The 24,778-nt window shown below is 40.9% G+C and overlaps 1 protein-coding gene across 5 annotated transcripts in view; it reads left to right on the top strand.

The window, feature by feature from the left end:
* The window catches only part of LOC101164582 (pro-neuregulin-2, membrane-bound isoform), a 79,311-nt gene that overhangs the window by 15,815 nt on the left and 38,718 nt on the right, over window positions 1-24,778 (top strand). For 2 of the 5 annotated variants that reach the window (XM_011483507.3, XM_011483508.3), the window contains exons 1-3: window positions 10,071-10,304; window positions 18,921-19,092; window positions 21,258-21,376. In XM_011483507.3, the coding sequence (XP_011481809.1) occupies window positions 10,217-10,304; window positions 18,921-19,092; window positions 21,258-21,376 (379 nt within the window). In that variant the 5' untranslated portion in view covers window positions 10,071-10,216. Of the gene's footprint in view, window positions 1-10,068; window positions 10,305-18,920; window positions 19,093-21,257; window positions 21,377-24,778 lie in introns of those variants that run through there. The other 3 variants (XM_020708868.2, XM_011483509.3, XM_020708867.2) reach the window with 3 other exon arrangements.

The following is a 24,778-nucleotide window of genomic DNA, read 5'->3' as shown; positions in this document are numbered from 1 at the left end:
CCAAGTGTACAATGACAATAAAGCTTTATCTTACCTTATCTAATAAGAGGAAGAGCTGACCGAGTGACACTGCAGACTCACAGAAGCACAACCTGTCAACATGTGAGCACAGGTATTCAATTGTATTTACTGAATGAATGCTACTGCAAAAACAAGCCCCTTGGAAATAAGTTAAAAGTTAAAAATTCTTACCCTCTTAGTAGATTTTCTTTAAATAAGAAAAATAAAACCCAATCTGCCGATAGGTTATAAAAGTGGTCTCATCAAGAAGTCCTATTTTAAGAACACAGTTCCAGTCACTAAGATATGTTTTCTCAAACTAAAGTTTCCACTGAGCGGTTTATAACTTGTTTACAGCCAACGCAAGGCTATCAACAAAAAAAAAATTGAGGTCATCCAGCAGCTCATTTGGCTTTTGGTGCTTCGTATAAACAAGTCCTTTAATGTTGATTGAAAGAATATTGCATAGAGGAATACGCTGGCGCTGTTTTAGTCATATTGACCTTCCGTCAATCAACGGATTTCTTCGTAACTCCGCCCAAACTGATCCATTCCATCTTTCTATGGACCTACTACAACCGATGGGGGCCCAAAAATGGTATGGTTTAATGGGCCCATTTTATAAGGAATACTGGACCATGCCGTAGCGCTCAGTGGAAAAAAAAAACTAGGCTTGAGATTATTTTGCTATTGAAAAACTTTCTAGATAAGATTAGTTTTCTTGTAAGACAGAAAATAAGAGATTTTTCATGAATTTTTACTTTCTTAAGAGTCAGTTGTTGCAGTGATAAACAATCACAGTATATCAGTTCCTCCAGTGATTTGAGAAAACAAATGCAACAAGTTTTCCTCAGTAATGATTTTAAAGAAAAACGTTATTTTATTTTTTAGCTACAAATGAATGAAAATCCGTCTTGACAGCGAGTGAACAAATTGTTCCATGAGCGAGCTACTGAAAGCATGCAGACTACAATTAGTCCTGCATGTATGACACATTTGGCGGTATGTGTTTTGTTAGCAGGCTGTTCCTCTGTCCTTTACCCCTGCTTTTTTCTGACCTTCCACCAGCGCTCCCGCTCATTATTGTGTTGCTCCAATCTGGAAGGGACCGGACCGGGGTGCAGAAGTGTATTTATCTTCCTGCATAAATAGGACCTCTTTCCGTCTGGTCTCTGCTCAGCTTGTTGTTGAAAGATAGTGAGTAGCGCAGTGCAAACGGTGCTCATGTGTGTGTGCTGACTGAGATGCGTCCCAGCTGGCCCACAGACCAGCACAATAGCCATCACCTCGCTGCAGCAAATGCAGACACAGGAGGAAGGAATAAAGCTCCCCGGTGATACTGATACCCTTCACTCCGGGGTTGTTTTAGCCTAAATGAGAGGCAGCATTCCTCACTGTAGACTGTGAAAGCAAGAGAGATCAGAGTAGCCTTAGTCCATCTTGCCCGCTTTTTCCCCCATCACATCTGCAGGGATGTTTTTGTCCATGCATTGTCGAGCCTTGTTTCCCTGTAGTCTAAATGACACCAAGTTTGCAAACCTGCCTCGAGCTTCCAAAGAGCCAACGTTCAACAACAAAGAGTTGACCACGAAAAACGATGCATTCACCCATGCCTGAGTGCTTCACCGTTTCCCATGAAAACACTGTTCGCTGCAGTGTTATTACGACCGTTTGAGCAACGTCGCAGCTAAATCTCAAGCTTCTGTTTTTCACTTCCATCATCAGACCTCTATCGCCCCCCCCTTCCCACGTTACTTCTGGTTTTCTGTATCGCCGAAGTAGTTGGGGATAGATTTAATGTGTACAGGGATTTAGGGAGTCTGTTTTGTTCTCATGTTGTTTTAAAGTGACCTAACCACGGCCCTGGCTTCCTGTCAGCCATCTCTGGCTTGCCAGAGCTCAACATGAGGCCATCCTGCCACCATCATGAGCCCACACGTCTGTCCACTTATCAGTCTCACTCGCTTTGAGTTCTCCTTAATGTGGGCTCAAAGCACGATACAAAACTTGTTTTCCGAGAATAGCCAACTTTAGTGAGAAACAAACAGAGCGATAAGGCCTTTGCCACAAAGGCAGAAATGTAAATGACTTCATGATTTCAAGTAAGATGCTGGTTTTACTCAGCATGAAACGCATCCCAGTGTCCCCATCCTGACATGTTTGTGTTTCTCTCAAAGCACATTCTGCAGATAACGGACAAGTGCAGAGTGTAAAAGGAATTTGATTTGATGTGAAGAATGCACACGCAGAAAGCGGACGCTTGTCTGTTTTCTCAAAGGGGAGAGTTGATAAAGGCTGTGCACTGACACACACATTTCAGGCATTTAAACCAAGTCTGAACGCTTAATTGGCTGAATCAGTTACAAAAATGTCCAATTTTGGTAACGTTGTGTTTAATTTCTGTTGAGACATGCACTGCAAAAACAGGCCCCTTAAAAAAACACACACACACCTCAGTGGCAGATTCTCTTTAGATAAGCAGAAAAAATCGGCCAATGGGGTATGAAAAAAGGTCTTACCAGGATTTTTTATTTGAACCCTGGAAAGCCCACTACAAAGAAAATTCACATTTTTTGAGAATTAAGATGTTTTCAAACCATTTGACGAAATCCACATTAAATTGCAATATCACTGAATTTTTGTTTTACTTGTGATACTGTCTAGCAAATGCCAATTTTTAGCATTTAGCATGTTAGCCGCTGTACAGTGGATTAGCAAGCCACAAAGAAGCTAAAAGTTAATCAGGTAAAACCCTCTGTAACAAAGAATTAACAGAAAAAAAATGTCTTCTTTGAAATTAACAATTACATTGTTTTTTTTTTTTTTAATCATTTGATAAAATAGGTCTACACCAAAAATTGCAATTTATTTTATATCTTTTTTATATTATAGATGGTATCAATTATGATTTCTTGGGGGATTTGCTACATTTATGCTCACAATAATTTTAAAACAAAGATGCAAAAATATAGACATGAGTTCAGAAAAAAAATCAGCTTTTTTACTGTCTGTCTCACACATTTTAACCTATAGCTGCTGTATGATAAAGAACTAAATGTGAACCCATTTTGTGTTCTTTCAGTGCAGTAATAAGACATGCAAAAGATAATAGTAGATGAGTTATTCTCATCGTAAAGTTTTTAAAAATAGCAAAACATTTCCCTCCAAAAGTGTTTTCAAGATTTGGACACAGCCATTTTGAAAAGAGTAGGAAAAGCCCTTCTACTGCCCCTAGTGAAATAATGGTGAACTACAGTGCAGACAACATGGACCAAAATTTTAAGGAAAGTTGGGATCATGCTAATGAGATGGGGGTCTTTAAAATATGTGTATCAAATATGATACATACGAGGTTAAGAAAAAGGTTCGAGTCACTAACACACGTTTTCTCAAACTAAGATTATTTTGCTGTTTAATTTAAATGTTCCTGAGAATATTATTTTAAGGGTTTTTTTAATCTTCTTTTCTTTCTTAAGATTCAGTATTTATTTGAGAAGCTGTTTCTTGTGAAAGCCTGAGCTTTCTCAGACTTGGGTTAATGAATATCCATAATGAAAACAGCACTTCCTGTTGATTTTAAAAACGATGCGGCGTAACAGCGGCTGGGATCTGTGATAAGCTCCGTCATCGTGTGCGTAATGGAAAAAAACAAACAACTTCAGTTGTGCTGTTGTGATTCACCGGCTGCATCTTAAAAGTCCAACGCAAAGTTTGGTGTCGCACCATCCGGGGCAAGGGGGGGGCGGGTTTATATTAGGCACACTGCAGTAAGTGGGGAAAGTCCCTTGTGAAGACATCAGCCAGCCTTTACGGTATTTACATGTGGATGCACCTGTGAGTTTACAAGCCTCTGAGCGTGTTTGATGGGATATGTTTGTGTTCGAGGACCACAGTGTATACTTCATCAGCCCCCAGGACACTTAGATGGAGTATCTGTTGTTCTCTTTGGTTTAGCGAGCACATATGTGTTTGCGTGAAGACCTGGTCCTATGTGGGTGTGTGTTTGATAAACTGTGAGAGCATGTGGGAGACTGTTTGTCTATTCATCTGGGTGAGAGTGCGAGAGAAAGAGCAGAAGAGGAGAAGATCCGTTTCCAGCCTCCTAGTTCAAGACAATCTGCTCCCATTTTATCTGTCCTTCAGACGCTAGAGAGGGAGACAGGTCCTGAGACAGACAGGACTCCAAATAAATAAGTTTGAAAGAAAGAAAATAACACAGGGAAGAAGATTTAATCAGGCAGCCTTAAGAAGATAGAGCGGATTTTAGCATAAGAGGATCAAACTGGTGCTTTCATCCAAGATATTTGTGCTATTTTAATATCTTAACAATGAACTATTATTGTCCAACTTACTGACCCCTCATTATCAGTGAAGGAATGTCGTTGTAAAGCAGTAAACTCGATTTTAAAACTAATCCCAGATTTATTTTATGAGTGGAAGCTGACATCCTTGTGGCTTTTTTGCGTCTAAACGTTGTTCTCGCAATTTTTTTTTTTCTCCCTCACATGACCGAGACCAAAGCCAAAGAGATAGGCATCAGTTTTCAGTGATGGAAGAAGGAAAATTGCACAATTGTATCTGTGTCTGCATGCACAGCCAGCATGAAGGATTCAACGCTGACTTCACTGGGAGTCGAGCCCAAAGGTTCAGGCGCTGCTATCCGGATGATGAGGATGAGATTTTGGAGATTTAAGGGAGAGATCATGCGGTTGGAATCTCACGCGTGCACTTACAGCCGTCGTATCATTGCAGCGTGATATCCAGATATAAATTAGTTTTTTTGTTTTGTTTTTTGTTTCCATAAAACAAGAAAAACAAAAGATCTTACACAAGTCCTAATACCCGGGAAGTAAAAGCGAACAGAAACAAGAAAATTAATTTTTCTGCCTCGTTTACTTACTTAATAAAAACGTAAACATATCTAAACATTTATCGGCAATATAGCATATTATGTATGCATGTGGTTTACATTAAAAGATTCAGTTTAGAATAATACAGACATTATTTCTAAGTTTGGATAGCTGGAATGACAAAAACAAGATTAAATTCTTGTATTTTTGTCACAACTTTAAACTTCCTTTTTGATCATTTTAGACTGTTCCATATCATGTTTCCTTGAATTGAAACAAATATTTCCTGTGTGTTTTGGCAATGCGTAAACTCACATCTTTTTAAACTATGAATACTTCACAATGTTGCCATTGTGTCTTTTTTTTTTTAATCTTCTCTATATGTTGTGTGGCAGACAAAAGATTAGTGTTTTTTTACCAGTGTGCCATGGGAAATTAGTCAATTTCACCTATTTGGTCTAAAAACGAAAACGATTAGAATTGCCAGGCTATCCTCTCTGTGTTCATCCCATTGACTGAATATGAGAACTGGACTGAGCGAGTGGGATGTCATCCATAGAGAATGGTAAGTGGCGTATGCTAATATAGCACTTTACTGCCTTCTTAGAAGGCCCAAAGGGTTTTACAGTCACAGTTCCTTCACACACTGATGATGGATCTGCCAAACACTGAAACCAACCTATACTGGGAGCAATGTGAGGATCAGTGTCTTGCCTAAGAACACTTTAACAAATGGGCAGGCAAGGCGGGAACCAAACCTTCCGATCACAGGTCAACCGCTCTACCTCTGCCCCACAGCCGCCCCAAAATGACTTACTTCTGGCTCCAACCAAATGAAGTCAATGCAATCGCCAGCTCGGTAACATGCGAAATGATCTTCTAAACGTTCTTTTATTATTGTTACAGTTATTATGAAGCACCTGTTCGCTCATCATTTTAATTTTAATCCATGTGGTCAGTGCTTTTTCTGTTGAAGAAACCGAGCTGGAAGAAGCCAGGGTTAGGAGAGGCTAACAGGGGCAAACGACATTTAGCCTTTGATGAACATAAAATCCATGCGGGAATAACATCAGCCTTTATTTGGGACACAACTGGAAACACAAATCAGGTTCTCCTGAGTTTGGTAGCTCGTTCTCCCAGAGCTGCGGGACAAATCGCAGTCCGAAGTCTCCCACACATAGTGCACACGTAACAAAGCATCCTCCCTTCCCCTCAAACACAAAGCCATAAATCCGGCTGCTCTGCTCAGAGACACGGTCGCTCTGTCCACTTGACTAATCAAGTGCAGGAGCGGACTACTTCTTTTCTATTTTGTTTGTTTGTTTGTTTTTTGTTAAAGTCACTGCCTTCAGTTTATACTGGACATTATTTTTTCATCGCGGATGTTTCATTAGTTGGGAAATAAAATAAATAAAGTAATAAAGCAAAATAACGAATAATAATCATATAATAACAAAAAATTAAACCCCCACCCCCCCACCCGACGATATCGTCCATCCCGATGTTTTACTGTAAACATCGTCAACTGCCATGTTAAGGGACATTGCCCAAGCCTACTCAGTACCAATCAAAGCTGTCCCATCACGGGTTAGTGTGGCCAGAACTGTGGAAGTTGGTGCCCAGATTAGATGAGTCCCTCTTCAGACACGTCAGGCTGTAATTTTCAAAGTTTCAAAAGCCTCCATGGCTGAACGAGTGAAGTCTAGTAAAGCTGAAGTTTTCCTTTTTTCTCTGGCCTTGATTGTTGAGCATGCTCAGAGCGGATGTTTGCCGTCTCTCCTCTCTCCGCAGTGCTTCCCCAGCAGGCTTGGCACAGCCTTGCTCATGGACATCGCCCGTATTGGAGCGATACAGTAGCCACGCTGCAGCTGCTCAGCAGAAACCCCATCCTGTCTTTTGCCTCATCACTCTTCAATCCTTTGCATTTCATCATTTTGAAGCCATTTCTTTTAGTTATATGACACGTTTCTTTTTTTAAACCATTTTCCCCCTTTGGTTTCATCTTTATTTGTTTTTGGCTCACCATGCCCTTCCACATTTCCCTCTCCCTCTAGCTGCTACCCTTAAGACTGCGGTTGCCACGGTGACAGCTGTGTGCTGCGGAAACGTCAAAGAGCCAAATCCACTCTGGATACTTGTTTAACACTTAAATTTCCCTTGTTTCCGTAAATACCAACTCATCACGCTTGATCTGAACTCATCCATCCATTTTTGTGCCGTTTAGCAAGTTACTAGAAATGATGGCGGAGATCCAAACGTGAGGATTTGTTGAGGAGAATCTGTTCACCTTGGCACAGCTGACCTTGAGAATGTTGGGGTTTTTTTTTTCAAACTGGGACTCCAGATGTTGCTGGCATTAGTTTGTCTAAAAGTCACCCTTGAGGGGTTTATGCCAGCCCACACATCCACTTCTCTAAATCTCTTATCTGTTGTTGATGGTTCACACACACTCACACATGCAGTGTAAACAGAAAAGCATGACGAAAATGTCAATTCCTTCCATTAAACCTGTTAGTCATGAGCCATCTTTGGTTCCTTCTGCACAGGAAGCAAAGAGCTATTTTTTTTCTTCCTTTTTTAGTCAAGTTCTTTATCAAACTGTTGTATGTTCCTTCTTTCTTTATTTTCTCTTTTATCCCTCTGTTTCTGTGATTTCCTGCAGAGGGTTTTGTCCTCCTCCCACCCCGCCTGCCCTCACTTCACCCCCTGAGAATTAAACCTGCGGATAAGAGTTAAAAGCAGGACTTAGGCGCGCACGAGCACATGCACGCTTTGATGGCAAAGAAGCAGACAGATGTAAACAGCACAACCCAACAGCAATTTAAAGCCATTATGTCGGGGGAAAAAAAAGATAAACTGTGGTGGTTGAGTGCTGTGATGATGTGCAGGTATTCTGCCGTGAGCAGGGAGCTGCTCGCCTCCATCACGCGGGAAAGCTGTCTCCCCGTTTCAGGGAGTACTGTAAAAGTAGGAGGCAGGTGGAGACGGGCTCTGTGGAGCATTTATGAGCAGGACATTCATCATGAGAACATCGCTATATTTCTTGTTTCTTTTTTTTTGTTGGATGTGTTCCTCCTCACACTGGCTCACAATAACCCTCCACCTCCAGAATCTGATCCAAGGACAGGAGATGGATGTGGAAAAAGCAGATTCTTTCCATCACTGTGGGGGAAAAAAACTGAAGTATGCTTCAAACCCTGTCAATACCAGAAGATGGTTGATAAATACACTTCTATTTAACTAATTACACATCATCTGCTTACACTAGAACAGGGATCTGCAACCTTTAACACTAAAAGAGCCGTTTGGGTCAATTTCTCATCGACTTCAACCCAATAGGAGCCCAAAAGTTTTATTTTTTTCACCCTTTAATAAAATAAAATACACATTTGTATTTAGGTGATTGCTGCTATTAAGATAAACATAAATTATCTATTGTTTTCTTATTATAAATTTAATAAGAACACAAGTGAAATAGGCTTTTTCTTTTCTTTTTTGACATCACTTCCTTTCAAAATAATACATCCTGTACCATAAAGCACCATCTAAATTCAAAAAATATAGTGTTAGGCAGTGTTATTGTGGATCTGGTTATTAAAATAATCATGCATTTTGTGGCACAAGCACCAAATTTGGCATTGATGTACCATAGGATCCCCGCTTTCAGAAAAGCATGTTATTCATCGCTGACTTTCAACAGTTTGCATCTCTCGTTGCTTTTGTTCGAGCAACACGTGCCATCTTGGGTCTATATTCTGTCGACTTGTCATCCACGACTCCTTGATGTCACGTGAGCCAATTTCTAACACATGCAAAAACCACACGCCCACCCACAGCCATCCAAGCCTGGCGACGAGTCGCGTCTTGTCGAACGGCAATGGAGGAACTGAGCTTTGAGATCGAGGAAAGATAGGGCGCTAAAGAGGCGACAGGAGCCATACCCCGTCACACCACAACTCCCACCAGGCCTCAACTACCTCTGCCGACAGATAAGATCATGACAAGCAAGCGCTGTGAGCGGAGGTGGGGAGAGGAAGGAGCAATTTGTTTGGAACAAGAGAAAATTTTACAGTGGAACGGGTTGGCGTGTGAAACCTTGGCCTCGGTTTGACCTTTCTTGCCCACCGCTGAGGCTTACACTGCTAAGTGCATTGACCTGTTAAGACACGACCCTTGCGCTGCCCCCTTCCAATCCCCGCTGCCGCCTACTCCCAAAAAACGTCAAGAATCCTCTCAGGGCTTGACAAACCCCAGGACGGCCCCACTCATGACTCATCTGTGAGTTTCATGGAGAAGCACCGCCGTTGTTGTTTCTTTTTTTTTCTTTTTTTGGGTTGTTTGCTTTGCAGGGAGTTCGACTTGATATGAGCAACTCCAAATAAAGCAGTGACGATGCTAGTTTGATGTCAAATCAGTGAGAAAGAAATGGCTTTTAGATTGTTAGCTGCCAATTTTTTTTTCAGTAATTGCTTTTTTAAGGCCAACCTAATTAAAAAACTGAAATGAATGATTATTTAAAAATACCAAAAAGCGGATTGGACCAATGCTGAATTGTCCCAGAGTTGACATGATCCCTGTTTTAGTGCTCTTAAGCTCCTATTCCTGCGTAGACATTGGTGACACCTGGCTGTCAGCGACACAGAAGAGACTGCAGACATGCTGCAACTCGCCTGTGAGACCGAGAGGAGTACTGACAGACAGGAAAGGTGAGGAAGGGGGAGCCTCTCGGGGAAAGCCGAGCAAGGTTTCAAGTTTTTTGCCAAAAGAGCAGTTGTGTCACAAAGCGGTGATCTGACATTTAGCACCTCACGGGATCCGCGCTCAGCAAACGGGAACCAGATGTGAGGCGCTCCGGGGACTCTGGCAGGGACAGGTCTTCACCTGACTTATCTGGTCGGGGTTCAGTTGAACTGGTTTGCTTCTGCACGGGTTGTTAGAGGGCGAGAAGATGCTGCGGGGATGGAGAGGGATGACGTGGAGTTGCGTGCCGTTTTCCTCTGTCTTCTTCAGTGGCCACAATGGCTGGAAGGCACAGTCTCTTATCTGAAAGATCCAGTTAGGGAAGAGTTATTTGCTGTAATGCAATGGGAAATGTCTTCCTTCTCCTTCCCCCTTAACACCCTCCCTCTTTTCAGAGTCTGTCACAACTCCCCTCCACTCCCTACCTTTCTTTCTCTGTTCCCTCCCTCTTTTTTTTTGGTCTGCCTCTGTGGTTGGTCTTAATTGCAACAAGTCTATATAGAAGCAGAGACTCAATAAAAGGGCTCAGAGTCTGGTGGTGCCCACTTGCAACACTTTCCCAAACGGACTACCTTTTTTTTTCTTTTTGGCTGAATTTTCTGGAGGATTTACTTTCTTCAAACAGCATGACAGAAAACAAGAAGAAAGATAGAAAAGGGAAAAAGAAGGGTGGAAAGAAAGGGCAAAAGCTTAAGGAGGGAGACCCTGACACAGGTAAAACAACTGAATTCCGTTTAGTGACTTGAGATGGAAATGTGGGGGAAAAAGGACTCACATGCAGGTTGTCACATGAAGTGATCCCATGTGGGTTTGGATCTGCGTGGAAGTCAAATATGATTCATTTTAAAAAGTTACTTTTGAAGAATGGATCTTGCTTTTGGCTGTAATTGAGTCTTAACAGCTTATCTTTGAGAGTGGATGGGGGAAACGGTTTAGGGGGAAAAATTGGCGTGCGGCTGAAAGCCATGTGTCTTTGACAGGTAATGAATCACCGTGGTGTTTTCTCTGCTCACCTTAACTGCGGTGCGGTGCGGTGCAGTGCGGCGCGGCGCGGTGCCGCGCGGCATGAGTCACCCACAATATTGATAATATTTCAGGCTAACGCAGACGCCGCTGTATGCCTCCAAACCCGCAAAGGTAGAAAAACGTGCCTCCTCCGTGGTGGATCCTACAAGCCACAGCATGTTACTGTAGTTTGACCTCAGGTCATGGGGAAGCCCACCCCCCACCCCCACCCACGTCTCCGTAACACCCCGAGGAAAGCAACTTGTTTCTTACTGTACTCCATATATTCAGAAATTGATGATGTACCCCCTCCCTGTTAGCCTCCCCCTCTCCTCAACTTTGTTGGTAGTAGTGATGGTGACTTGTATATTTTCATCTTTTTTTTGCCCTAAGCGATGTCCTTTTTCTTCTGTTTAGAAACAGTTTCTGTGAATCATCAGCTCACAGAGAGCATCTGGCTGTAATTTGGTTTATTTTTCCTCCCTTTCATGAAATCAGACAAGGAAAAATTAGCAGCGTCCCTGTTTTGGATCGTGATAATGCGCTTTTAATGTTGCCAATGGAGGGTTGTGGCTTTTGCTTTCTGTCCTTTTTCTGATCTATTATGTCACAACTTGATTTTTAATGAGATTTTAACCAGAAACTTTCAAAGTAACTCAAGAAAAAACGGAGAGATATGATCCATGATTCCACTTTCACATGTCCTTTCAACCCTGATGGGTTTGTGCTGCACCACTCTGAACATTTTCCCCCCTTTTGCACAGTTTTCCAGTGTTTTACTGGCTTTATTTGTCAGAATATTGAGCGTGTGAATGTGTTGCACCATGTTTGAGCATGTGCACATCTTTGAACGAGGTGTGCCGACCTCTGATTATACGTAAACACGAGCAATCTTTTGAGACTGTCAGTCACACATCAAGGAGATTTCAGGAACCGAGACAGGTTTGTGCTTTGTTCCTCCTTCTCCCTGAAAATCTTGTTTTTGTTTTTTTTCTTCTTCTTCTTTTTTTGGATACTTATTTACTGAAATGATCTCAAAGCAAACATTTCTCTGGCATAACCATCCTTTCACTGGCAACGACCCACTAGATGATTAGGGGAAGAAAGCACTTGAAAGTGTTGATTCAGAGCGTCCTGTCACGGCACCGCCACATGATAATTTCCTGTCACGCCTTCTTTTGGTGAAAGCTGCGCGTATTGTGGCTGTAAGCAGATACTCTGCAGGGAAAAGTGCATTGCTTTTCTAATGAAACAGGCTCAAGGTTAGAGGGGGGAGACCTTTTACAGACCTTGACACAACACTTTCCTGTTTAGGATCTCATTGAGAACCAAAGACACTCTAGTAAATGAAATGCAATAGACCCACTCTAATCATCTTTTGAACTGTTGTAAAAGTGTTGCCAGTGGTCTTTTAATTATGTTTTTAGTCAACACCCCCCCCCCCCCCCCAACAAACATGTCGTCTTCTAGGACTTAGTTTCTGTGGAGAGGCAGGAGTTGATTAGAAATTGTGGGCAGGACGATTGCTGCGGAGAAACCCCCAGTTTTGTTTCTGAGAGCTCTCCGTTTACATGCTCTACCACTAGCTTACAGTCCCTCACACCTCCAACCTAAGCCTGTCCCTGCTTTGTTCAGTTTACACTGAACAAAGCAGGGGCAGGCTTTTTCTTCTTTGTCTTTTTCTACTGTTTACTAGCTCATGTCTGCCACCTACAGTTGGAAAAGGTTCGGCACGAAAGGTCAAAGCGGTGCAAATCTGGTGAATCGTACCTTTTTCTTTCACCCGTCTATTCCGATTAATGTCATTAAATTCCAGTAGGGCACAAACTGCAAAAAATAATTTCTCCTTCAGGATCAATTTAAAACAGTTGGCACTTCTGGGAATTAATAAGGACGCCATCCATACGTCACCACCTAATCCTAGTCCGTGATTGGTCAAGGTTTGACGTGGTTTCATTTTCAAAGCACGTTCAGTGGCCACGTGCTTTTCACATAAAGCCTGAAAATAGTCTTTAAATGCATACTGGGGAGAATTTTTTACGCAAACCCGCATAGACGTGCATAGACAGTTTATTAGCCGTAAACGTAACTGAAAATGACGCACATGGATCTATTTGTCTACAAGTAGATGCCTCAGAATGGAGCGGAGCAGGAAGCTTGTGTCCCGCCCAGTGTGGTTTCTACGTCACAAATAGGATTTTTTCTTCCAACGGCATTTTTCCGTCTGCTCCTAAGTCGCAACGATATGAATTTGGACCTCAATATTCTTAATATTTGCCCTCCTTCATCAGAAAAATACCACAGGAACATGTTTAAAAACACCCCCACTTTCAATAGAGTGGGTCTTTCTAAACTATCTAGACTACTGATACTGAGGGATGCAACGTCATGCGGTGTGGTTCTTCTGTTTTCAGCGGAAACCTTCAGCCTCCCGCCTGTGTGAAGCCCCCAGGTTTCCTCATAAAAGGCTTTAGTGTTAACGTTCATCAACAATTAAAGCCGAAAACATGACACATCCAAACCGCCACTTCTATTTCGAAGTTCCCACTCGAAGGAAATTTACGATCTGCCTAAACTTGTAAGCGGTCATCAGACGAAAATTACAGGTTGGAGACGGGACTCTGTGGGATCTAGCATGTCTTTTGACAGTAATTGATGAATTTTCGGCTCTGTTACTGAGGGTTTCCTGATTCAGTCATCTTCCTCTTCCTCCCCTTTTATTGTAAATGCCTGTTAGTCAACGTTAGTAGCTATGTGGGGGGAAAAACAGATGTTGGTTTAAGTCAGGGTGACCATGTGAGAAGGTGATGACACACCTTGCAGAGGACAGAACTGGCAACTTCTGGAGCTACTTTAATGGATAAGCAGGCAGTAGGACTTCATCACAGTCCAAACTTGTATAAATAAATGTAAAAAGAAGAGCTTTACATTCTAATTCCAGCGAAATTCCACAGAAATCATGTTGGAACTGCAACAGAAATAGATCTCTCAAAATATTCAATACCATTTGAAGACTTTATGCAAATCCACCAGTGATCCTCATGTTATGCCAACAACAGCAAAAGCAAAGATGATTGTTTTTTTTGTTTTTTTTGTGCCTTTAAACCCCCTGGAGGTTTTTACTCTTTTGACTGTCTGGGATTTTCTTTAAAGAACTGGTTTCTTTCTTTTAATTAGTTCGTATTGATCATTTGTCAAATATCTTAATTCTTTATCAACATACCTCCTCTTTTAGACATTTTTCTTTCTGACGAAAAAAAATATTTATATATAAAGTTTGAATTTCTCAGAGATTAGGAGAAATTTTGCTGTTTGGAAAATATTAGGTAAAAAGTTCAGATGCAGACATTAAAGCAGCTTCCAATTAAATTCAGTAGAGATGCATTAAACTGTTATTAAAATATGACAGGACATCCACCAGTAAAGCATGGATTCTATTGAGATTTATTTTTCTGCTTTTAAGCAAATGACAGCGGCTGGTCAACAGACAAAAGCGACATTTAGGGTTTATGCTTTTATTCTGACAAGTTCGGGTCAATCTAATATAGACGTAAGAAAAATTAGGGATTTTTTTAGCTTCTGTGGTGGAAGTTAGATAGATGGCATTCAAACAAAAACATTTGCATTCACGTCAGCCCATCCTGATTATACAAAAGTGCTCAATTTGGGTCCCGTTTGCATATTATTAATGTTAATTTTCAACATGCAAGTTGCCCTAAAGTTACATTTAATGTCTCAATAAACAAAACTCCATGAAATCTACAACTGTGGGCAACTAAAAGAATTATACAGTAGATTTTCTACACCTCTGCTGAGAAATTTTAGTGCAGACAAACAACCAAACAGGGACAGAAGAAGAAGAAGAAGACGAGTGGAGACAAGAATGGACTTGCCCACTACCGGCCCAGGACTGCCAGTGCTTCGTCAGCACTCTTCAAGCCTGAAACATGCTGATTTATCTGTCCACACGCAGCATGCAGGTCCGAACCGTCCATACCTAAAAGGGTTAACCATTATATAACCAGAATGCACTGCTGGAGGGTTTCTGTCACCAAGAGCTATATATCAAACTGAAAAAGAATTACCGAAACTAAGCAGTCTGTGATGGATTGTTTTAGTTATTCCTAAAGAAAAAAGACAATTATGACAATTAAAACATTAAAATCCTTAACTTTTTATGGTCTTTTTCACTCATTTTTGCAACTTGATCTCAGAATTGAATGTGTAAAAATGTATAAAGTCAGCAAAATGTCGGATGATACCTTAGTTATCTCTGAAAAGTTGTGAATATTTCACATACCCGTGTTGTGAACTCATTAAACCTTTAAAGTAAATTGTCTTCAAAGTATCAAGACAAACAAAAATGTCTGGAAAACGTTTTTTTTTTCTTCCCAAAATAGCAGACGTAATTTCAATTTAAACTTCTTACGTTAATAAAACGAAAAGCGATGCAAATTGATCAAGTATCTTAGTTTGTGAACAGCACTGTGGCCTGAAATCTCCAACTGTTACCCCAGGCATAAGCTGTTGCCACACAAGATAGGCTTCTATTCTCAAATTGGGTTTTTATAGTCCATGTCTGCAGCTGCCACAATGCTTCAAAAAGAAAGAATCAGGCTGTTGTGGAGAGGAGGGTTAATCGCTGCTGCATGACACTTTCCTCTAGGGTAACAGAAAATGTGAAAACCACTGCAAGAAATGTTAGTATTTGCATCCACAAGGCGTCTTTGTTCTTTTCTTAGACACTGGAGTTAGTTTCGCTGCTTTAAATTGTGCAAATGCAAGTCAGCAGTAATGAATGAAACGTAGTGCAGAAATCAAAAAAGAGCTTTAGTTTACTGATGATTGATCATGTGCAGAGCATGTTTATGTCTTTAGTATGAGGAAGACCAAAGACCACGGCTCCATCTCTGGAGAAACGCTAAAGAAAAAAAGACAAATAGCGGCTTTAACAACCCAGAACTACTGTCAAGCACGGTGGTGGAAGAATAATGATCCGTGCATGTTCCGCAGCCATGGGATTTGGGATTGCCCATCTGTTCTGATTTTGACAACGTCAACATAAGACCATATATAAAACAGACCCCCAAAGGTCACACCTGAACCTGATGGCCGTTTTCATTTCTGATGCTACGTTTCCATCGGAGGATTGACGCGTGTTCCAGAATGCACTAAACCTGCATTCACAAAGCGAAATTATTCATTTTGGTTGGAACTTTTGTTAATTAAAGTGTCTTCTGTGCATCACTACACAATTCTTGTCCCTGATTGGTGTGAATATAGCACGGGTTGTGGGCGGGGGTGCTGGCGCAGAGCAACCCCAACCTCACTTCCCATTGCTGGGAGCTCTCCATTTTCACACCTCCCTGCTAGCTTACAGCTCCTCATACTCCCAACCTAACATTACCGGTGCAAGAAAAATGGCGAGCAATATTGGTACCATCTACCCGTACACGTGTAGCCGAGGACGGAGCAAACGCAGCTTTACAACGTCTTTTCGATGGTCTTAAAACTTCAGTGACTTGTTTTTTGCTTTGTTTTTAAGAAGCAATATTCATTATTTTTGATGAGAGATTGGTCTCCAAAACAAAAGGCAATAAGTTTGGTGGGTCCTTTGGGTTAAAGTTTGATGAAGACTCACTGGATCAGGACTTTTTCCCACCCAGATTACCCACCTCAATGATCTATAACAACAGAACCACAGAAAAATGACAAGGTTTTTTCACACAAACGCAGAGCAGACGCTCTTCCACATCTGGCTTGCTGTTTCCGCGAGTTCTCCAGTCAAGGACGAAGCTTGTTTAACTTGCTGGCAAGGACAGAGATGCTTCCAGACTAAGTACTAAACATTATTCTTCACTCTGTTGGTGCAACCGTGACTGACAAGGCCATCCTCGGGCGACGTGCGGGGTCTCCAGAAATCATGCACAGAAGTTCAGCTGTGCCGACTGGAAGACGATGGATGCTCGTCTGAACGCAGCCCGCCGTGTTTTTAAAAGCAATTTTCTAATTAGCCTCAAATCAAAGTTCACCACCGTTTCTGAGGAAGTTGCTTATCAAACAGAACACATGTGCACTTGTAGTTAGGAAACTGTGTGTTATAATAACTCTGCAGCTGATACAGTAACTTTCCATTACAAGGACAACATGAAAACGAAAAGGGAGGGGGGCGGGGGGCAGAAGACTCTACCGTGGGACACCGTGTACTGTTTATCAACATCCAGTCTCATGTAAAATAGTGCATTGTTAGGCAACAGAAAGTGTTTAATGATGCACATCTGGAGCATCAGGAATCCAGCACTCGGCGTTAGGTCTTCCTGCAGGCTATCAGTAACCTTACACTATTTTCAGATTTAATATGAAATGACACCAAGTAGGTTACAGTCAGCCTACATTTACATTCACATGCTTTTCTTTTTTTGTCTTTTTTTTCCACTCAACTCTGGAGACACTAAAATGCAGAAGCTGGGAGCCTCATCTTGAGACAAAATTACAAAAAACAGGCAGCTGCGGTGGTATAATTACCCCGCCTTGTCAGGTTGGAGCCTTTATTGTGCAAGTCCTCAGTCACTTTTCTCTGACAGGACCTCATTCATGGTGTAATTTTAGACACTGCTTTCGAGCTAGAAACCAATAACGCCGTTTTCATTGATCTGGGAGGTATTTTTAAAATTTTCCAAACTGATTCAAGGGAAAACTATGTGGACAGATAAAACCTGCATGTGTCTTGTTGGACTTATCTTATCAGCTTATGTAACGTGAGTTGTTTTTATATTTCATAACTTAAAAAAAACAAAGAGAAGTCTGTGAGAGAATTTTTTTATTTGCATCTCCAGATAGATTTATTTGTGTCCAGAATGTCATATTGTCTTGTTAAAGCTATGGCAACAGATAAAGGATATATGTGTGCAGGGGCTACAACAAAATCGTTAGAAAAACATGTGAAGAAGAAAACAGACAAAAAAAGTATTAATGATCAAAGAAGTCTGCAACAAGCAGGCCAAGTTAGTCCAGTCTGAGAAAAATTGTGTTTTAGGGGTTATTTTTATCGTGAGAAGATACATTTAAAACATACATTTAAAAACATTTTTACTTAAAATTGCATTTCTGGGTATTTCTTTATTGAAATTGTTGTGCATCAGGAGCATGCAGTTGAGAAAAAAGCATAATTGTGATGTAGAATGTATGCTGGGCGGGCCACCAGGTTCCTGCACCGCGTAAACAGAAAGCTCTGAGCAACGGTGATGGGAAAGGGGGGCGGGGTTGCTCCACCTACAACTCAGAGTTGAATTTCTAATGAGTTCTTGTCGCTGTGTCCTAGAAAATGACTAAAAACTGCAAAACCACAGTTAAAAAACCACTGGGAACGATAGATCAAAAGATGATCAGAGTTGGCCTGTAAATCAATTAAGTCTGAAAACTGCAGCATCATTGGTTCTGTGTAAAAACGCCACTGCTACCAGATCAGTGAAGTGGGACAAAAAAAAGGGGACAGCCAGGGATAATTTTGGTGCAGCTATACTGGTGTTGAGCTGAAGTCATTACGGATGTGCTCTTTATTTTGCTTGTCATGCTTTGTTTGTCTTCATTCAGCTGTCAGTGTTCGGAGGTGATGCACAGCAAACAGCTGTAATTTGCAGCTCGGTTAAACATGTGCATGAAATTGTGAATGTTACACACGCAGTAAGGGACTGTGTGTGTGTGTGTGGGTGTGTGTGTGCTGGTGGGTTTCTAAGCCAAACCCCCTGACATGACCCCTGCTAACCCCTTATATTCGGCTCCTCCCTGGATGAGTCTTCTTCTCTGCCTGCAGCTGTCTGCCTTCAAGCATTTGTGTGCATTTGGATACAAATCATTTCTTTTTTTTCTCTATAAAATTAAGAAGTGCAGCAGAATGCATGATTTTATCATGAAAATTTGCACCGGGGCAGTTTTCCTTTTAACATTTACTGTTATCTCTACTTGTTAGCAGTTGCATTAAACTGCAGTTTGTGGTTGGAGTTGGTCTTCCTCCTTCGCTGGTGGATGTTTGCTGGATGTTGCTTCAGGTGTTTTTATAGCAGCAAAAACCAGAGCGAACATGAGCCTGTTTATTAGTCCGAGGCAAAGCTGATGATGTCTCAAGTGACCACATCTGGAGCTCACATAAGAGAGCTGTTGGCTGGGTCCGTGGAGACGGCAATTTCCTCAAATCCCAGTGTCTCCGTTGCTCTTTGTCAATTCCCAAACCACACAACTGGAGATGAAGCAAAAACATGGAGCAGGTTTTTTTGTCCAGACAGCAAAAATAAATGTGTGCTTTTATTTTTGTTTTGTTTTTTCCAGCGGTGGCTCCAAAATTAAAACCCATCAAGAATCCAATAGTTGTGGACGAGGGAAGAAAGCTGACAGTGAAGTGCGAGGCCACCAGGGCCCCGGCCCCTGCCCCTGCCTACACGTGGTTCAAAGACGGCAATGAGCTGAAGAAAAGCAAAAGGATCAAAATAAAGAGCAACCTGTGAGTACACAAGACTCAACCGCATCTCTCGTGAATTGGAAATAAGAAATGAATTGAGGACTTCCAACTTTACTGTTAAACCTAACATTTTGGTATCTCATAAATAATGAAATAAAATTGTTGACAAAATACAATAAAACTGTTGGAAACTGCAGGAACAAAACAAGGAAAAAAATGACATTTTGCCATATTGTATCCTCTGCTCACAGCAGCTGTTATCAGGGGGCAGAGTCACAAAACCTTTGTTTTTATATGGGGTGCCTTTTGCATTGAATGTATATTAGAACTGGACTGAGGGACCCCTCCTCTCCCAACAGGAAGTACCCACTTGCTCCAAGAATCCAAAATCTACCAAAAACTTCCATTTGTCAGAGTAACCATTCTCGCTCTGCTTTCCTTTTCTAACATGTTCTCTCCAATTGTTATTCTTTTTCATGATATTTTTTATTGCAAGTAATTTAAGTTATAATCTGACCAATCAGATGCCTCAATAAAAGTATGTGGTCTCACGTCGAGCACTGATGACAAATTTTGTTTAGCCCGCTTTCAAGTGTTCGAGGTGCATGACTTCCAACAAGCTCAGTCCTGATTGGCTAGAGTGGTTGCCATGAAAATGTTGACTCAGACTGACTTGGACCGATCACTGTCATCTGGCTCCAACATTGCGATGTCCGTAACGTGAAAAAATGGCGACTTAATTGATTTCATTTCATTGAGTTTTGTCATTGTGTGGTGACGTCACACTTACTTTGTCCAGTTCTCATATACGGTCAATAGGCTTTTGAAGTATTGGTTCTAAAGCTTTGTGCTAGCTAGCCTGATCAGCATTTTTTGATGTGTGAAACTAAAAAATGGGATAAATCTGCTAATGTCTGCAATCTAATTGATTTGTGCAAGTTTTAAAAGCTCCCTGAAAGATTTACAGTCACATTAAGATGAGATTGCACAAAATTACAGGGTTTACAAGATTTTTTATTTTTTTTTGGCTGGTCCAAAAGCTCGACCCTTAAATTGTGTCTGGGTCTAATTTGACCCGTTTCAGGTCCAAAGAAGTGACTTGTTTTCAAAAATACATGGATTCAAATTTGAGGGAAAAAAGTTTCATCATTTCCCACAACATGGCAACTCCAACTAAACAACAAGAAACATTCAGTTTGTTTGTTTCATTTCATAAAAAAGCTGATTTCATTTTTGTATTTTCACGTTTTTTTAGTGTTTTTCTGATAAATAAACAATTATTAACCACTGGGAACAGTTTTCTTCTTTACAGCATTGACCTCCGAGTTAAGATTAAAGACATAACAGAAAGCTGTCACTTGGTCAATTTGGTAATCAAATCAAAAACCCTGCTGGCAATCATCAAACAGGCAATCATTTTAAAAAAGTACTTGAGTTATGATGATCTAGAAATTCTGCAACTGATTGGATTACAATGTAAATAATTAATTTTACCACTTCTGTTTCTGTCATTTTCCAAAGAGATTAAAAACTGTAAATATTTTTTCAAATAGATCTTTTCCTGCCCTTTCCGTAACTTTGATTCTTAAGATTATTCTACTTTAATTCTTCTCAAATTTTGAACCCAGAGAACTGAGATTTGAGTTTTTGGGTCAAACACTTCACAGATGAGCACTCTTCTTTGTGCTGTGGTTCCAGACTGACTGATAATGAGGATGTAGCCATCAATCACTTAAAAAAATGAGCTACAGGACTAAAACAAACAGCTCAAAGCAAAGACTGCACTAAAAGAAAGAAACAATTTAGCATGCTTCAAAATCTGAGATAGCATCTCTCGGCATCAGAGTAAATATGCAAACTTTTAATTTTTAAAAGGAAGCAGAAAACAAACGCTGTAGTGTGCCTTACACTCTAACCTTTTTTCATAAACATTTTTCTTAGATGTGGACCAATAAAACAATGCACACGTGAACTGTAAAACGGTTTCTGGCGAGTTCTTTCACAAACCCCTCCCATTGACGTGGAGGTGATGATGCAGCCCTGTTGGAGCAGAGTTGGTACCATGTCGCTGCTTGCCCTGTTCCCTGCCTTCTGTCCCCATGTTTCCACTTGTTCCATTGACTTTATTTACCCGCCCCAGGTTTTATGCTGCTTCCTGTCTGCCCTGATTCCCCCTGACTCAGCTATGCAAATGTTGTCATCCACAGGAAGTCTTCCAGGGTTCAGATCAGTAAAGCAAAACTGGAGGATTCTGGAAATTACACATGCGTAGTGGAGAACTTGGTGGGAAAGGACAACTCCACCGGCACCGTTAACGTCCAAAGCAGTGAGTGTCCCCTCCCGAACGGATGCAGGCTGCACACATGTTACACGCACTGTTGTCCCGCCTTTTCTCTGTTCTCTCGCCAATTGAGAGATCTGAAGGAGCTGTCACAAACAGGCATGCAGCAGTGGGACAACAGGCATGGAGAACAACTGTCCACACATGCGCTTCTGGCCTGTTAATCAGTGGAATGGTGGATGGGACTTGGCAATAAATCAAATGTAAAGTTTTTTATGCATTGCTGTTTGCCAGTGAGGTCAAAAAAATCTATATGGAGCACTGAGGGGGACTGCAGATAACGAGCTGCAAAAGTTAGACAAGAATGTGATTCAAATTGTCCAGGAGTTCTTGGAATTGGAGCATGGGCCTTTTTTTTTTTTGGAAAGCACTATAGCAGATGAAAGAGTTTTGATCACAGCTGCTTCCTTTTTGGTGAGGGAGTGAGTTTGCTTAGAGAAGGAGTTTTAAGTTTTGGCTACTGTTTTTAGCTTTGCCTAAAGTTTGCTTTCAATTTCTGGCAACATTAGAAATGAATGTTAATTAAAAGATACACTCCGATCATTTTTTGAGCTATTTAAAAAGCCCTCCCCAGTGGTCTGTCAATTGGGATTCTTGTACTTTCTGCACTAAAAGCCTTAATTTTTTTCAAATTATGAGAGTGCGCCTTATAATCCATAGCACTTTCTCTATAGATTAATTCTGGTTGTGTTTACATATGTCAAAGCGATTTTGCGATGTACACGGCGCCATGTCAAAAGTTTTTTATGTGTTCCAAGTTGCATGTTATGGTAAATGTGGTAACGAGGCTAACAAGTAGCTGTGACGGATTGTGTCTTACATGTTTCTTACGAGGTTGGAGTTTAACATAGTCACGTTAACACTTGTTTAAGCGGTATCAGTTTGTCTTGTTTTTTACAAGTTGCAAAAAAGGTTGGAAGTTCCAGGTATTTTGAACACCAATATAGCTAATGTCTAGCTCAGTTAGACTGTGTTTTATTTACGTATTACTAAGAATGTTGAGAGTTAGCATAGTCACAGTAATATTTGTTTTTGCTGTATCAATGTTTTTTTTTAACATGTGGCAAACAAGGTTGCATGTTATTGTGAATATGCTAACACAGCTAACGAGTAGCATGTTGGACTGTGTTTTAATATGTGTTCCAAACAAGAATGGACGTTAGCGTAGTCAGAGTATGTTTAAGCAGGATTAGTCTGTTTTTATTTTTTTATGAGTTGCAAACAAGGTTGCATGTTATTGTAACTATGCTAACGTGGTAAACATGTTAGCAGTGTCAACAGTGCTAACATGTAGCAGTGTCAGAATTTCTTCCCTATTCAGTCATAGTACACTCGCCATTTTGTACTGCCGTCTGAATGTACAATTCCAAAATTCTTGGCCCTAGAAATTTTCCAGAAGTCCAGTGTGCATCAATGCTCACGCGATTGGCAAATATAGACCACAATGCATTGCGTTGGAACAATTTTTGCCAAAATTTTTTATCTAAATGTCTTTTTTTTACAAGCTATTAAAGCTTTTATCTTCAGAAGATTCATTAATGATCGTCATGCTCATGACATTTAGATTTTAACTTCATGAAATCAATCACGTCATATTCGCCATTTGAAAAAAGAATTACTCAGCATGGTGTCCGAATTGCTTTTAAAATCCATGGCACTACATAGTCCTGCACTATATAGTTTTTTAGTTAGGGATTAGGGTGGACATTAGGACATAGCCACTGTGTTTTTCTATGTGTTACTAACAAGGCTGAGAGTTAGCACTGTCACAGTAATGTCTGTATTAGCTGTAAAAGTCTTTTTTTTTTACGAGCTGCAAAACAAGGTTAGTAGTTACAGCTAATGTGAACACACTGCTAATGTGGCTAATGTGTAGCGGTGTTACAAAAAAACTCTTGAGATACCGTGCCTATCTCTGACTCCTTTGTCTCGCTTAATGCGCCTTATAATTGGTATTCCCTTGTATACGTCAAAAGTTCAAAAATAGAACATTTCACTAATGATACACCAAATAATCTGGTGCTCCCTGTAGTGCGGAAAACACTGTAGACTTTTTTTAACAACATTTTTTTTTTAAATGTCATTTTCTAGGACATAGTTTCTGCAGAGGGGCAGTAGTTCATCAGAAATTCACCTCTGAGTTACCGTTGGCTCATAGCAGCCCCGCCCCCCTTTTCCTCAACATTGCTGAGAGCTCAGTCACAAATACAATAATTTTCAAACTGCATTTTTTCGTCTGCTCCTGATTAACAATGATTTGAAATAAGTAATACTGAGAAATGCAATTTTAAGCTTATTTTTTTATATATGTCCTCCAACAAAAAAAATGCCACAAGAACATGTTAGAAGCACCATTTTCAATGAAGTGGATCCTTAACTTAAAGCTTAAATTTGAAAGAAAGTTTTGTATTGGGAGCCTTTTTTTCTTCACACCACAAAAGAGATGTTCTCCTTCTTGACGGTGGCAGCAGGACATTTAATAGACATCCCACACAGGCTGAGGTGTAGCAGCAGAGGAAAAAGGAAGGTCTGGAGTTTCGCTCAGTGTCCCTGGATTCACTCTTCAGGCACAATAATCACACTCCCAGTTCTTTTCTTTTCATTTGTCAGGGACACCTTTCAGAGTCATTGTTTACTGTTAGCAGACTTAAGCTGAGCTGGTTTCTAGGAGTTGGATCTCTTTTCAGAGCAAGAAAGAATCCTTTGTGTCCCAAAACAGACACTTTCAAGGGTTCTAACGTGCAAGTTTGACATCGAGAAATCCGTTGAAAAAGAAAAAAAGGAACAGATCCATCCGTCTTGTATTTTAAAGGAGTCACACACTAATTCCTTTCTTCCTCTGAGGTCTAAAAGGCTTCTGTTGGACGGTGCGACTCCCACCGTGCAGTAGTCACTTGGCTTTAAGAATTAGGTCTTGTCAATCGTGCAATATTTAACGGTTCAATGACGCACATACTGAGCTAGCATTTATGAAAACTGCATGCGATCAAGGGTCAGCGATAAGTAGTAAGTGTGTTAATGGAAATCTAATAAAACAGGTGAAGAGGTTGGGGAAATCCCCCCTCTGGTGGTAGCACCTGTTTGGCTGTTTTAATGAAGCTTTCGGGCATGTGGCTGTTGGCCCGTGAAACTGTATATGATGATCTTAGCAGAGCAGAGCGCTGGCACAGCAGAAATATCAAAAGAAAATCTACTGTTACAGAGCGGGGAGCAGGCGGGCCAAACAACCGTAATGGATAAAACACGGCTAAGAAAGGACACGGTGCGCTGCACACTCTCTGTTTAAACAGGTAAAACATGATACCTTTACATGTGGGGGCGGCCGGGTCTCATGTGGGGAGAGCGGTCGTGTTCCAGTTAGAGGCCCCAACGGTTTGATCCCCAGCT

This window comes from Oryzias latipes, chromosome 14, assembly GCF_002234675.1.
Source record: "Oryzias latipes chromosome 14, ASM223467v1".
Taxonomy (NCBI): domain Eukaryota; kingdom Metazoa; phylum Chordata; class Actinopteri; order Beloniformes; family Adrianichthyidae; genus Oryzias; species Oryzias latipes.
Note: the sequence above shows the minus strand (reverse complement) of the source record. Positions and strands in the feature narration are given on the sequence as shown.